The sequence below is a fragment of the Sinohyriopsis cumingii genome, unplaced genomic scaffold, assembly GCF_028554795.1.
Source record: "Sinohyriopsis cumingii isolate HCF-2022 unplaced genomic scaffold, ASM2855479v2 utg001176l, whole genome shotgun sequence".
Lineage (NCBI taxonomy): Eukaryota > Metazoa > Mollusca > Bivalvia > Unionida > Unionidae > Sinohyriopsis > Sinohyriopsis cumingii.
This window is the reverse complement of record NW_028315968.1, coordinates 304,625-321,109: the sequence shown is the minus strand read 5'-3', so window position 1 is coordinate 321,109 and position 16,485 is coordinate 304,625. Positions and strand designations below refer to the sequence as shown.

At 35.9% G+C, this 16,485-nt stretch overlaps 1 protein-coding gene across 2 annotated transcripts in view; it reads left to right on the top strand.

The window, feature by feature from the left end:
• LOC149772749 (caspase-3-like) overlaps nucleotides 1-16,485 on the top strand; it is a 94,218-nt gene that overhangs the window by 35,406 nt on the left and 42,327 nt on the right. For both annotated transcript variants that reach the window (XM_089947288.1, XM_089947287.1), the window contains exon 5: nucleotides 11,111-11,317. In XM_089947288.1, the coding sequence (XP_089803414.1) occupies nucleotides 11,111-11,317 (207 nt within the window). The remainder of the gene's footprint in view (nucleotides 1-11,110; nucleotides 11,318-16,485) is intronic.

Here is a 16,485-nt window from a genome sequence, read left to right as displayed (position 1 = left end):
ATCATCAATGGTCACGATCTACAATCATACGGTAGTTAAAATCAATCATGCGGTAGTTAAAATCAGTCAAATGTAGTCATCAATGGTCACGATCTACGATCATACGGTAGTTAAAATCAATCAAATGTAGTCATCAATGGTCACGATCTACGATCATACGGTAGTTAAAATCTATCAAATGTAGTCATCAATGGTCACAATCTACGATCATATGGTAGTTAAAATCAATCAAACTTAATCATCAATGGTCACAATCTACAATCACACGGTAGTTAAAATCTGTCAAACGTAATCATCAAATGGTCACAGTAAGCAATCATATGGTAGTTAAAATCTATCAAATGTAGTCATCAATGGTTACAATCTACAATCACACGGTAGTTAAAATCTATCAAATGTAGTCATCAATGGTCACAATCTACAATCATACGGTAGTTGAAATCAATCAAATGTAGTCATCAGTGGTCACAGTCTACAATCATACGGTAGTTGAAATCAATCAAATGTAGTCATCAATGGTCACAATCTACAATCATACGGTAGCTAAAATCAATCAAATGTAGTCATCAGTGGTCACAGTCTACAATCATACGGTAGTTGAAATCAATCAAATATAGTCATCAATGGTCACAATCTACAATCATACGGTAGTTGAAATCAATCAAATGTAGTCATCAGTGGTCACAGTCTACAATCATACGGTAGTTGAAATCAATCAAATGTAGTCATCAATGGTCACAATCTACAATCATACGGTAGTTGAAATCAATCAAATGTAGTCATCAGTGGTCACAGTCTACAATAATACGGTAGTTGAAATCAATCAAATGTAGTCATCAGTGGTCACAATCTACAATCATACTGTAGTTAAAATCTATCAAATGTAGTCATCATTGGTCACAATCTACAATCATACTGTAGTTAAAATCTATCAAATGTAGTCATCAGTGGTCACAGTCTACAATCATACGGTAGTTAAAATCAATCAAATGTAGTCATCAATGGTCACAATCTACAATCATACGGTAGTTAAAATCAATCAAATGTAGTCATCAATGGTCACAGTCTACAATCATACGGTAGTTGAAATCAATCAAATGTAGTCATCAATGGTCACAGTCTACAATCATACGGTAGTTGAAATCTATCAAATGTAGTCATCAATGGTCACAGTCTACAATCATACGGTAGTTAAAAGTCTGTCAGTTGTAATCATCCAGTGGTGAAGATGTATCTGTTGTTATAATGCATGTTTTAAAAAAGTCACAATTTTCCACTCATCAGAATATATAAATTGTAATAATGCAATTGTAAAATCTTGTTAACTGTAATGATCCAGTGGTTCAAATCTATAAATATATAAACTGTAATCATGCAGTTGTAAAATTCTGTCTATTGCAATCATCAGTTGGTGACAATCTTTTATTTGCAAACATTGAGTAATGACAATTTATCATTTGTAATCATTCAGTAGTTATGATCTATCAATTAGAATCATCTGGTGGATAAACTCTTTCAACTCTATTCATCCGGTGTTAAAAATCTATCAGTGAGTTGTTGACATCTGTCAGTTGTAATTATCCAGTGGTAAAAACATATAAACTGTACATCATAATCATCCTTTAGTTAAACTTATAAATTGTCATCATCCAATCATAAAAGTCTATAAATTGTAATTGTCCAATAGTTAAAACCTGTCAATTGTAAGCATCCATTGGTTAAAACATTCCTGCGATGGTCACAGTTTGAAAATTGTCATCATCCAATCAGAAAAGTCAATAAATTGTAGTTGTCCAATAGTTACAACATGTCAGTTGTAAGCATCCATTGGTTAAAGCATTCCTGTGATGGTCACAATTTGAAAATTGTCATCATCCAATGAGAAAAGTCTATAAATTGTAATTGTTCATGCGATGGTCACAGTTTGAAAATTGTCATCATCCAGTAGTAAGTCTATAAATTGTAATTGTCCAATAGTTACAACCTGTCAATTGTAAGCATCCATTGGTTAAAGCATTCCTGCGATGGTCACAGTTTGAAAATTGTCATTATCCAATCAGAAAAGTCTATAAATTGTAATTGTCCAATAGTTACAAGCTGTCAATTGTAAGCATCCATTGGTTAAAGCATTCCTGCAATGGTCACAGTTTGAAAATTGTCATCATCCAATCAGAAAAGTCTATAAATTGTAATTGTCCAATAGTTACAAGCTGTCTATTGTAAGCATCCATTGGTTAAAGCATTCCTGCGATGGTCACAGTTCGAAAATTGTCATCATCCAGTAGTAAGTCTATAAATTGTAATTGTCCAATAGTTACAAGCTGTCTATTGTAAGCATCCATTGGTTAAAACATTCATGCAATGGTCACAGTTTGAAAATTGTCATTTTCCAGTAGTAAAAGTCTATAAATTGTAATTGTCCAATAGTTACAACCTGTCAATTGTAAGCATCCATTGGTTAAAGCATTCCTGCGATGGTCAGTTTGAAAATTGTCATCATCCAATCAGAAAAGTCTATAAATTTTAATTGTCCAATAGTTACAACATGTCAGTTGTAAGCATCCATTGATTAAAGCATTCATGCGATGGTCACAGTTCGAAAATTGTCATCATCCAGTAGTAAAAGTCTATAAATTGTAATTGTCCAATAGTTACAAGCTGTCTATTGTAAGCATCCATTGGTTAAAGCATTCCTGCGATGGTCACAGTTTGAAAATTGTCATTATCTAGTAGTAAAAGTCTATAAATTGTAATTGTCCAATAGTTACAAGCTGTCAGTTGTAAACATCCATTGATTAAAGCATTCATGCGATGGTCACAGTTTGAAAATTGTCATCATCCAGTAGTAAGTCTATAAATTGTAATTGTCCAATAGTTACAACCTGTCAGTTGTAAGCATCAGTTGGTTAAAGCATTCCTGCGATGGTCACAGTTTGAAAATTGTAATCATCCAATCAGAAAAGTCTATAAATTGTAATTGTCCAATAGCTACAACCTGTCAATTGTAAGCATCCATTGGTTAAAGCATTCCTGCAATGGTCACAGTTTGAAAATTGTCATCATCCAGTAGTAAAAGTCTATAAATTGTAATTGTCCAATAGTTACAACCTGTCTATTGTAAGCATCCATTGGTTAAAGCATTCATGCGATGGTCACAGTTTGAAAATTGTCATCATCCAGTAGTAAAAGTCTATAAATTGTAATTGTCCAATAGTTACAACCTGTCTATTGTAAGCATCCATTGGTTAAAGCATTCATGCGATGGTCACAGTTTGAAAATTGTCATCATCCAGTAGTAAAAGTCTATAAATTGTAATTGTCCAATAGTTACAACCTGTCTATTGTAAGCATCCATTGGTTAAAGCATTCCTGCAATGGTCACAGTTTGAAAATTGTCATCATCCAGTAGTAAAAGTCTATAAATTGTAATTGTCCATTAGTTACAACCTGTTTATTGTAAGCATCCATTGGTTAAAGCATTCCTATGATGGTCACAGTTTGAAAATTGTCATCATCCAGTAGTAAGTCTATAAATTCTAATCAGCCAGTATTTAAAATCTGTCGGCTGTAGTATATAGTGGTTCAGATTTAGAAATTGTAATCATCTAATAATTAAAATTTGTCAGCTCTAACCATGCAGTGATTAAAATATGTAAATTAGCATCATCCAATTTAAAAAATTATCATTCAAAAATATCTGATGGTAAAAAAGATCAGTTGTAATTATCCAGTATATGTTGTTGAATCCATAAATTGTAAATGGTTTTATTTGGTGGTTTAAATCTGTAGTAATCAACCAGTGGTTAAAATCTATTATTTGCAATCATCAGGTTGTGAAAATCCATCAGTTTTAATCATTTCATTAGTTAAGATCTATCAGTTGTGGTCATCTAGTAGTTAAAATCTTTAACTTGTGATCATCCAATGGTGAAATCTGTTATAAGTATCCATTGGAATAAACCTTTCTGTTGTTATTATCCATTTGTAAAAATGTCAGTTCAGACCTGTAATTAATATAAAAAATTTCTTTGTGACCAGAAGAACTTTGAGATTGAAAAATGTACTGAGTCTTTACTATTCACTTTATCTGGCTGCCTGGTAGTGACTAAACTTGCTTGCCATCAGACAATTGAAGTAATGAAAACTACTGATCTGACAGGATATTTACCACCCATGGGATACCAGACTCCCACTAATTTCAATCCGTGCACTTGTAATCCTCCACTGACAAAAATTTATCTACTTAATATCATCCAGTGATAAAAAAAATCTTCAGTGGTAAATTATCCAGTGATTAAAAGCTATAATTTGTACTGATCCAATTGAAAATCTATAATTTGTCATCCTGACCAGTTGTTAAAATCTGTAATGAATTATTGTCAGTCACATGTGTTTTCAAGATCATAACTTTCCTTCTTTATATCCATTACCCATTTATAACTCATTACAAGTGTTACAGCTCCCATGCAAATCAACCCTTCAAGTTTTTTTTGTTTATTTTTGCAACAGAGGTGCTAAGAGTCATCTGCCCACTTGTATGGAAGTCAGACAAGACTGATCTCCCTTTCTATAGAGGGACTGGCACCAAATCCCATTGATTCTACTTCCACTTATACTAGGAAGCATTCTCTTTTTCGAGGCTTCTTAAAGTTATTTCCACTGGTGTCATTTCACCATTTGAGCAATTTTAACGAGTTTTCAAATCCAGGGAATTATACTTCATCTGTTTTTCTTTTAAATCTTTCTCTACTCTTTATTTATTGGTCTAACTTCATCATATGATAAAGATGTCAATACCATTTTAATTACCTGCGTTAAGGTCTATAGTACTTCATTTCATATCAGTACATCAGGTATATAAAATTCTATTGTATTGCATATAGTAATTCGTACAGTTATCTTAAATATGATACCTGATTGATTCACCTGTATATGCCATTATTTAGCCCTCTAATAATACAATTGTCAATACAATTTGCAGGACAGAGTGCACATGCTGCAAATTTTTTAAACTGGCAGAAGATAACCATGTTTCCTGTCTCTATTTTATGAGGTGCAATGCAGGTCATAAATGTGACATATGCACATGATGGTCAGAAATCATCTTGGTAAAGATATTAAGAGGGCAAGAAAGGGAGTAAGAAAACACCATTAGAGATGCATTCTTCATTGGTATCATTTCCAATGTTGACTCAGTTTACAGCTTCTTATTATCAAAGACCTTGAAGGTGGAGAGCTCTTCCATCCATAAAAAAATTAAGCTGGCAATATCATCATAGGCTTCACATACAGTGCGAAGTCCTGATCTTGTCTTAATGATCAAACAATTATTTCTGGCAGTACCTGTCTGCCAGAATCAGCTTGGTTTGGCAACCCATCTAGAATAGTGACATACCAATATACCCTTGTTTTGATTAATATGTTAATCTGTCCCAGGATAGCCAGTTGTTGACCTTGACATCAGATGTTAATTGGCTATGGTCAACACTAACACAGACATAGCCTCATCCTATGTCTGGGCTCCTTGGACTGGTACAGTAACATCTTTTCCTGGTATATCCAGGCCGGCTTGATGAAAGAGATAGCTCCCAACATCTAGAATTGCTACTTCCAGCACCAAGTATGATACTAACTTCTCGTATTTCAGGCACCAGTATTGAGGAATAAATAGCCTCTATCCAGTACTGTCCTTCATGAAGTATTGCATACTGATACCTACCCTGGGCCTGGCACCAGTTATGGCAATGCTGTAGTAACAGATGCTTGGTACCATTCCTTGGTTATAAATGATTTGCTCAGTGTATGTCTTGAGATAACAGTGCCATCTTTATCTGCCAAATTTGCAAGTTTCATCACAGGCATCTTATGAAATGTCTCTATTACTCCACTTTTTTCTTTTTGATAATTTATGCTTGCGGGCACTATTTTCTTACTTCATCCAATGATGTCCAGAGATCTGAGTCTTCTGAGCTATGATCTAAGTTTTCCCAGCTTCTGCCACCTAAGTTTTGACCATTTCCTCACATACCATAATTGGCAACTCACAGTTCCTGCATTCAGCAATCTATTAGGGGCCATCCATATCTTGGCAGATTCCCCCCCCACTCCCCCACATCACATTTTGACCCCCACCACCCACATCACATGTTGTCCCCTATACCTCCACATCACATTTTGTCCTAAAAACTCAGATTCTCCTCATATATGACATCACAAAGCTCTGAACCCCCCCCACAATAAAAGTTTTTAAAAAAATGAAATTGGTTTTAAATCTCATGTTTAGAAAAACACATGGCAATACATCACTGCATTCTGAATTATTTAATACCTACAAGGACATAGTTTGATCAATCTGGGTTTAGTCTTCTGGAAACCTTTGCTAAAGAGAAAAATTATGAACAGGAAAAAGACTTAAAATCCAATGAATAAAGTTTTAGACATCTCATCTCATGAATCTATTTCTCAATGTTCTCTTCCTCCCATGGTGATACTGCAGTGCTATATAGTTTACGTTTTCTTTAGTAGACAGTGCTGGTGTTGTTTTAGTGATGTCACTTTCTTTAAATAAAACCTACCCCCATCATCACACAAGTAGGCCCCCCCCCCAAGGGCATGACATCATTCATGGAGTACTCATTAGCCAAGAAAGATTGGCCAGCATTTAAACTACTACCAGTCTGGTCAAGATGCCAATGCATTGTATAGATAAGCAATAGAAATTGTTCTTCTTGGGACTTTACTCCAGACTTATATGGGCACCGGGTGGCCAAATGGTTTACGGTCCTCACCTTGACTCAGATCACTGCCATCACACTTCTGTCCGCATGGGTTTGAGTCTCTGGCTTAGCCAATGTGGGCATGTTTGAAAGCCTGTCAATAGCATCCCATTGGTTAGTTGTTCTTACTGGGTTCTTCCTCCACCAATTATACTGGTCACCATGAATAACCTATCATGCACTGTAAAAATGGTGTTAAACCCAAACAACAACAGCAACCATCACCATCAGATTATTATTGGTGCCAATGCCCAAAAAGGCACACTTTACCTGGTCATAGATCTCAGTTTTCTCAACCTTTTCATTTGTGGACCATGCTTTGGAATGAAGACATCAAAGCTGCTTCTCAAAACCATTTTGGGTGAAAGTTTCACGTTCAGGAATAAGGTGTAAATTCAGGGCACTCCTTTTTTGTCTGAACATCAGTTCTTTGGTCTTCATGAGTAATATGGACAGTCTTATCACACTTCAGAGTTAACTCTATGTCTGATTTCCATTATGTTATGTATATTTAATTTGCATTGTTTGTTAGTTTTTTTTAACTTATTTTTTAAAATTTGAGGATATACTGTGAGTAATGAAACATTGTATATAGTGGCTGACCTTGTCCAACATCAGTGACAATATTGGTTGTTGTTGTTGTTGAAGAGTTTAACACCATTTTTCAGCACAAGATAGGCTTTACATGGCAGCCAGTATAAATGGTGGAGGAAAAACCTGGGAAAACTCTGAAAAGAACCACCGACCCATGAGATCTGTTTATATCACTTCTGGTTTACCTTAAATTCCTTGTCAGTATTTGCTATTTTCTCAAAGTATAGCTTCTGAGTCTGGAAATATTATCTTGGGCCACCTGTTTATGAAACCATTGTAGATGATTCTTATTGGCCTAGTGACAAATGATGCTTTTCCTAATGGATCAAGCAATCCTAGTTACAAAAGGCTCTTGAAAAATTATAGTACCTCACCAGGCTTGCGATATGCAGATTTGACCTCAATTTGACCTCAATGAATTATGATCTCCACAAGTGCAGAATCCAGGCAGGAGTGCATACCTCCTGCCTTCATTTTGGGAAGTCATTGGGTTGTGACTTGATCAGGAACATTCATCACAAGAGATGAGGGCTATAGGTGGCTCTCTACAGTTTCTGATTTTGCATAGAGTTAGAATTTTAAAGAAAAAGAATTTTCCCGGCTTACCTCACATGTTTGTGTGTGTGTGTGATTTGGATTTTTAACGTAGCTTTAACAATTTTTCAGTCATATCGCTACGATGTCTGCAGTGTGGCAGTTTATAGTGATGCCTAGCACTGGGGCATCATGCCGCAGATATGTAGCATGATGTTCCACCTAGTCACATTATCCTGACACCAGGCCGACCAGTCCTAACACTAACCTCTTAATGCTGAGCGCCAAGCGAGGCAGCTGTTAGTACCATTTTTGTAAGTCATTGATATGACTCGGCCAGGGATCGAACCCACAACCTCCCGCATCCGAGGTGGACGCTCTAACCACTAGGCCACCGGAGCGGTCTCCTCACATGTTATACTGGCTATTTAAAAGAAAGACCTTGTATATCTATGGTATAGTTCTAGGAACCTTTACTTCCCTTTATTTTGGTGTATGATTGATGGGTGTAATATGGGTTATAGATTATACAGCTTGGCCTTACTCCAGATGTGCATGTTTCAAAAAACGTGCTAGCTCTACTTGGTCATTTTCAATTTCTGAACTTGAGATAACTTAAAAAAAGATGTGATAACTTTTTTTACATTTTATATATTTGATAATTCATTCATTGCACTTTCAGAAGCTGGTATTTTCTAGTCTGGCAAAATTCATTTTCCCTGTATTTATAGCTGCTATGGATAATGTATTTTAGACTAATTCAGGCTGATTTTTTTTAGCACAAAGAAGCAGTCATTTTAGTTAGCAGTGTGCTTAGATCATGTACAGATTCCAAAAGTACAATATTCAAAGAAATGTCAGCCACATTTCATTAAAGTAGCATAGAGGTATGCCAACATTCTCTCCACTGTGCATGTTTTAAATGCAAACAACTTCACCTTACATACGTCACTCTCTCAAAAGTTACATATTAAATGGTGAGTGCCCCCATAATGAATGCATTTCAATCATGGCAGGAGATGCTGTCTGGAAATGGTATTCTGATCCCATCAGACAACTCTGTTGTGGTAAAAATTACATCAAAAGGCAAAGAGTTGGATCCAATCCCTAGAACTGTGCCTTCTGGTTTGTCATTTTATCTGTCATCATTGACATTTCCACATCAAAGTCTGGCACAAACTGTTCAGTCGAATTGTTCTAGCTGATTCATTGATCCATGATGGAGTCAATTAATTAAAACTAATTAGTTAGTTCACCTCTTGGTATTAAGATGAATCCATGTCAACTGGCATCATCCACTTGTGGGTATAATTCATGGATAATTGATTTGTTTGTGGCAAAAATCATGGATGAATTATCTATTAAATTTTTTGGCTGAAATTTCCAGGAAAATTGTCTTTCATCAAGCAAATGCAAATGCAGGTATTTCATCTGAATCTGGAATTGTTGAACCTCACACCTGACACATGTCAATCAAGCCCTCAAGGGGAAATAATTTTCAGAAAAAAACAATGAAGTTGGCCCACAGCTTTGAAAGCATACAAAGGGAAGTGGAGTTTTCTGTAATAGTTGCAAGTGAAATATATCATTCTCTTGAAAGCCTGCTCCTCTAGTTAACTTTCTCCTTCGAAGAGAAGAATAGTAAAATGTGTTTCTTATAATACTGGTATACCCTTTTAGCCTTCCTACTGTTACATTTTAAAACCTGACATGGTGCATATCTGAGGTTCTGTTATACCAGTATATGCTGGTTTTTACCAATAAAATTTGCCTCTGTATTGGCAAAAGATGAGGCTGTTGGTATTCATGTACAGACAAACTGTAAAACGTGTTTTAAGTTTTGAAAGTTAATGCCTCAACATCAAAGTCTGTAAGAGGCCAACTTAGTCTTTTCATACAGTTGTAGTTCCATATTCTTGCTGACTTTGACCAGTGAATGTTGGCAAGAACACAGCACCAGAAGGAGAGTCAGCTTGTCTCTTTGATGGATCACAGGTGATTGATTCAAGATGAAACAAACAATACAAATCAAAGCACACCTCTTTCTGTTTTGTAGATGTTAATCCATGCAGTCACTTTCTTCTTCATTCTGTTTGTGTTGAAGAATCTGTAATCATGGCACAGTGATCAATAAGTTTCTGAGTTTTGAAATAAATGCTTGAATATCAGGATATTGTTTGTTATGGAGTTTAATTCTTTTGTATACCACTGGTGCTTTAATTTAGTCTTGTTCAAAACAAATTAATAACCATGTGTTTATTTGCTTGGGGACTGGTTTGGTGTGGATTTTGGTGGTTTCTATTTATAATGACTGTAAGTCATGTGATCTAGCCATGATGAAGTTGAAAGCTTTCACTTACACCAAGCCACTAAAACTAAACATGTTATGTGGCACATGGAAACACTTTAACTATTTACTTTATTAGTGAACTCTGTACCAAAGTTGTTAAATGTGTGTGGATTAAGTTGGTGTCACTATTGGAATTGGGCTGCACTATATTGTGTTCCACACATCATCAAAATTTGTATCCTATTTGCAACTTGGTAAATTTTCAGGTTTGCATCATTAAATGTAGCTAAAAGTACTTAATTGATATTAAATACTTTGTATGAAATGAATTAGGTACCTTTAGCTACATTTAATGATGCTGACCTGAAAATTTACTGAGTTACAGATAGGATAAAGTTCATGATGCTGTGTGGAACGAATTGTAGTGTCATGATGTTGATTTGTTGACACTGTCCATTGCAAACACAGCTTCTCTGAAGATCAGAAACTCATTCATTTCATTTTCTTACCTAAAGTATTGTTTACAACATAATTTTCTCAACTCTGTGCAAGAGATAAACCATGCATTGATTGGTTGATTAGCTTTTGACTGGTAAAATTTGTCATGTATGAGAGTACCTGTAGTTAGCACAGCAACCCTAGTGGCAATGCTGATGTACCTACAGATGGTATTTTGTGCCAGTCCCTTTATCCAAAAGGGAGATCACTCTTGTCTGACTTCCAGCGATGTATGCAGATGATGTTTAGCAATTTACTGCTAAAAACAAGCTTGGGAGGGATGGAGTTGTGAGGTAGTGGACGTATTCATAATGTTTTATGATTCGTAATATCAAAGAAATGTGTTTTACTCTAAAAGTTATTTTGTCAGATTTAACCACGATATTATATTAAACTATACACACTGTTATTTTTACAGACATACAGCATGAAAAAGAAAAGAAGAGGAAGGGCAGTCATTATCAATAACAATGATTTTTATGGACCAATGGACAAAAATGAAAAGGGGGTCCTTCGTTGTGTGCTGTCCCCTAGAAGTGGCACAGAAATGGATAGAGACAGGTTGAAAGTACTGTTTGAACAGCTTTTCTTTGAGGTTATTGTGTATGAGGAACAAAAAGGACAGGTTGGTATTAGCTGTTGTTAATGTTACTCCTGCATTTTAATTATTTTTAAAACTTCAAAAGGATCTGTTTTGCTCTTAGAAAAATCTGTTTATTATCAGAAATCCTACCCCAGCATATTATCAAATCTAATATATCCATTTTTAGTAGTGAATCCCCTCAAAAATATACTGTTTTACAGTTTTTGTGATTTGTTTTGTAATGCCTATATCATTAATATGTGTTTTAGTTCTTACAGTTGTTGAAATTTGTTAATGTAGTAAAATATGAACAGCTTAAAACTGACTGTCATGAACACCCAGGATCACTCACAGTGCTTGTATAGCTTTGTCTAAATCTCTGTAATTTATATAGAAAATGCTCAAATAGTTCACCCGCAAAATTTGTAACTGAATTAAAGGTCAGTTGACTTGGCTATCATCAGAATTTACTAATCCAGCCTGAAACTACTGAGTTATCATGCAAATAAAGTCTGCAATAGCTGTTGCTGGCATGATGCCCACATATCTCTCCCCTGCAATAGCTGTTGCTGGCATGATGCCCACATATCTCTCACCTGCAATAACTGTCGATGACATGATGCCCACATATCTCTCACCTGCAATAGCTGTTGATTACACGATGCCCACATATCTCTCACCAGCAATAGCTGTTGCTGGCATGATGCCCACAAATCTCACCTGCAATAGCTGTCACTGACATGATGCCCACATATCTCTGACTTGCAATAGCTGTCGCTGGTATGATGCCCACATATCTCTCACCTGCAGTAGCTGTTGCTGGCATGATGCCCACATATCTCTCACCAGCAATAGCTGTTGCTGGCATGATGCCCACAAATTTCACCTGCAATAGCTGTCACTGACATGATGCCCACATATCTCTGACTTGCAATAGCTGTCGCTGGTATGATGCCCACATATCTCTCACCTGCAGTAGCTGTTGCTGGCATGATGCCCACATATCTCTCACCTGCAATAGCTGTCACTGACATGATGCCCGCATATCTCTCACCTGCAATAACTGTTGATGGCATGATGCCCACATATCTCTCACCTGCAATAGCTGTTGATTACACGATGCCCACATATCTCTCACCTGCATATTAAGTGGTGTTTTAAGTTGTTAAGCAGAACAAAGTTCATATGACAGTGTTGGTCCTTGTAATTAGTTACTTTGAGATCAAAGCTTTAATTAAAGTTTTTATGATGTGTGTTAAATATAAATGTTGTAAGATCAGTATGAAGTTTTTATTCAACAACCAAGCAAAAATTACACAGTTGCATGACATTATATTACTATCTCTCTGTACATGATATTCATGGCCTGGTTCTTTAGGCATCAAACATCAACAATTTACCTCCAAACATTAAAATTGCTTGCTCAAAACTATAAATTACGTAACACTGTACTGTGCATTCATGCCTATCAGTACCAGACCCAATGCTGTATAATAATTACTTTTTATGCCTTTCACGACTGACCCAAATATGAACCAATACTACCAAAAACAGTTGTTACATCCATAACTATCACTTATACCACTGACAAAATGAAACTGGAGAGTAAACGTGAAGTAATTCTTAAATTGACAATCCAGAATTGAAACAACAGAGCATGTCAGTCTGCTCATCTATTAGTGTCATCCCATGTCAGTCACTCATCTATTAGTGTCATACCATGTCAGCCACTTTGTTGTTGTTGTTGTTGTTGTGGGGTTTAACGCCATTTTTCAGCATGATGGGCTATACATGGCGGCCAGTATTAATGGTGGAGGAAGAACCCGGAAAACCCCGGAAAGAACCACCGACCCACGAGAAGCTACTGGCAAGCTTTCTCACATGCCCACATTGTCAGCCACTTTGTAAATATGTGCTTAGTCTGCTGCAGTGGTAAGTCATTAGCATGAATTCTTGTGAAAATTGTAATATTACAGCTGAAGAATTGGTGCTAATATAAATAAAATGACATTTTACAGGAAATATGTTCCTCAATCACATTACCATTGGGGAAAAAAACTCCACTACCTCTTCAATCCAGTACGTCTCAAAAGACAAAACTTTAGTATTTCCCATCTATTTGACATATTGACAAAAGGAAGAAATGCTTACATTGTGACCTCCCCTTTCCACTCCTAGGTGACTTACCCATTTACTGGAGCCAAGAGTGATATACCATGGATAGAGGGCTTGGTGCCAGATCCCTTCATTTATTCAGTTACTTCTTCTCATCATGCTTGGTAGCAAAAGACCTTTCAAAACCAGTTTTCACTGGTGCAATTCTAAGGAGTCCTGTACATTTTTTTGGGCGTATGGTGGCCCCTCTGGATCAATGCTAGACATGACAACACATACCAGTACTAGTCACAGTGATCTGACCTCAGATAGCCAGTACTGGACCTTGGTATTAAATGTTAAATGTCTACAGACAAAACCAGTACTGTCATAGCCGCAACCCATGCCTGGGTTTCCCAGGACTAGGTACAGTGATATTTTTCTCGTATACCAAGTACCAGCTTCATGAGAGAGTTAGCTCCCAACATCTCAAATTGCTAGCCCCATTACCAGTGGCTGACTGACATTTTTGTATTCCTAGTACCATGATCAAAGAATAAATGGCCCCTAATTGCACTAGCACCTTGGAAGTATTGTAAACTCACACAGAAAAATTCCAGCCCTAACCACAAGCTCTGTACTAACCTATCACTTTCTATAGCAATGTTCCAGTCCTGGATGTTCAGTACCAGCAGCAGGAGGACTTGGACCGACCCCCCAAAAATGGCGGCCAACAAACTTTTGTTACCGATCAATAAACACTCCATTGTGGAATCAGGCACTTTTACGAACAAGAGACAATTTTTTTTGCAAATGACCTAAATTTATATGAAACTCACAGAGTCACAATGTCACAATATTGTAGTCTGACCTATTTAAAAAAATGCAAAAAATGGGGGGGTCAACCAACCTAAGGGGTGCCAGAAGATGGGTGTGAAGGAAAAAAAAAACCATAAAAATAATACATGGAACTGTTGGATTGACCAACAAACAGTAACATAAACTATATGTGACACATCGTGATGTTTTATTATGTGCCATAAAATTTGAATATTTTCATCTGATATGAGCAAAAGGTGGGGGGGGGGGACAGAGGAATATGGTGATCAGACCAAGTGAAAATGATTTAAAAATTTACATTTCTGATAGACCGAATAGTATGTGGGCCCTGTAGCAGAGATGTTTATTGTGTGATATACTCAACTTTTATTTTCTGGTTAAGTCTCTTTGACATGGCTGAATATTATATATTGCCTGCTGTAAATTGTATTAATTTGTAACTTGCATCAGAATATTTTCCAGCGGAATATAATGATGAAAATTTTTTTATCTCTCGTCTTGAAATTTATTGACGTAACTGGTTGTGGTTTTTTTTTTTGTATTTGCCGGGTTTTTTCACATTTACTATTCTCACTTTGTGTGACAACTTGTAAGTTTTCTAATCTATTATCTTGTTTTTCAGAATAAATATGGTCAATAATATATTATTGGATAAAGTCCAGTTGAAGAAAATACTTCTCTTATATATAAGAATAACTAATTCTAGTGTTGCAAAACAACTGCAAAAACAGTATTTTAGTCAAACTGGGATAAAACCAGCTTTCCAAAGGTAAAAAATTGCACAAGAAAAATTGCAAAATGAGATAAAATTGTTATTATTAACCACAAGTGACATTGAGAGATTAACAAAAATAGAACCAGAGAATTGCACAAGAAAAATTGCAAAAAGACTATGTTTATGAGTCCATGTGAATGTGAATGAAAAACGATTATTTGAGAATGAGTTACAACACACTACTAGATTTGATTTTGACAGATTACCAGGTGACAGATTACCAGGTGACAAAACAAATAACATTTGAGTTACATTTGCATGATTTTATCAAACAAGCAAATAATGAGTTTTACAACAATGGTGCATCTCATGTTTTTTCAACATTTAAGATAGATGGCAATAGAACATTTATTGATTCCACAATGGATGATAAATGAGTAACTACTATTATTAATAATCTTGTCGACAATGAGAAGTATTTTTTCAGGATAACATTTTTAGCTGAGCATCAAACACCAGATGGATCAGATTGGATCATACATGATAAACTCAACTCCGTTACAGAATCACAGCTACATAACAATGTCGTCATAATATATAAAAATACCAAACGAGGAACATTTATTGGGATAGACAACACCTACTACAAGAACGCTTATCCTGCTACAGCTGTTGTTTAGCCCCGACACTGCAGAGACAAATATTTTTAAATATTTAAATTAAGTATGTTATTTTAGTTACGAGTTTGATGAATCAGATGTAGAATATTGGTAATAATGAATAGTGGCATGTTGAGAGAAAGGGAGAGAGTGAGTAAGAGAGAGAGACAAATGCATATACATGTACTCATATATCCTATATTTCTTACAATGCATGTATTAAATCTTTTCCCGTATTATTCAGTATTGTTTTGTTGTGCATAAAACAAGATATCTGCCTGATGAACTTCGTTGGGTGTACTGACATTAAACCGTCCATGTTGAATTGTTTTGGGATGTGAAAGATAAATTTGCTATATCGCCTGTCATGATGACCAATCTGCAGCTTCAGCACATGTGAAACCTGCTGCATTGGCGAGTTTTTTAATTGCTGCTTTACCTCTGCAGCATTCGATTGGACTATAGTAAATTGACTCCATTATGTATTGTTGGCACTTCATTACCCACTCCCAACACTATTTTACCTTTCATTGCCAGTCTTATCAACCAATTTGCAAGTGATTCTCATATGTTTTAATTTTTATCGAATTCAGTGTGTGAATCAACTTGACATACATGATATGTCATTGTTGTAGATCTGGATTTTTATACACGATATCATGAACATGACATGCTTGACCAGTCGCATTTACTGGAATTTCACCTGGTTTTGGCCGATTTTTTCCATCAAATCTAATATCAAGGCGAGTTCTAGGACCACAATAATTATATCCTGGAAGATGTTTTTTTCCCCCAGGATACTTAGCCCCTAGTGCTTCAGGTATTTTGCCAAGTGCCTTGGTGATGCTGCCGTATTTTTTTGGTAACAAAAATATTCACAAACTTATATTTTTGTGTGCCGC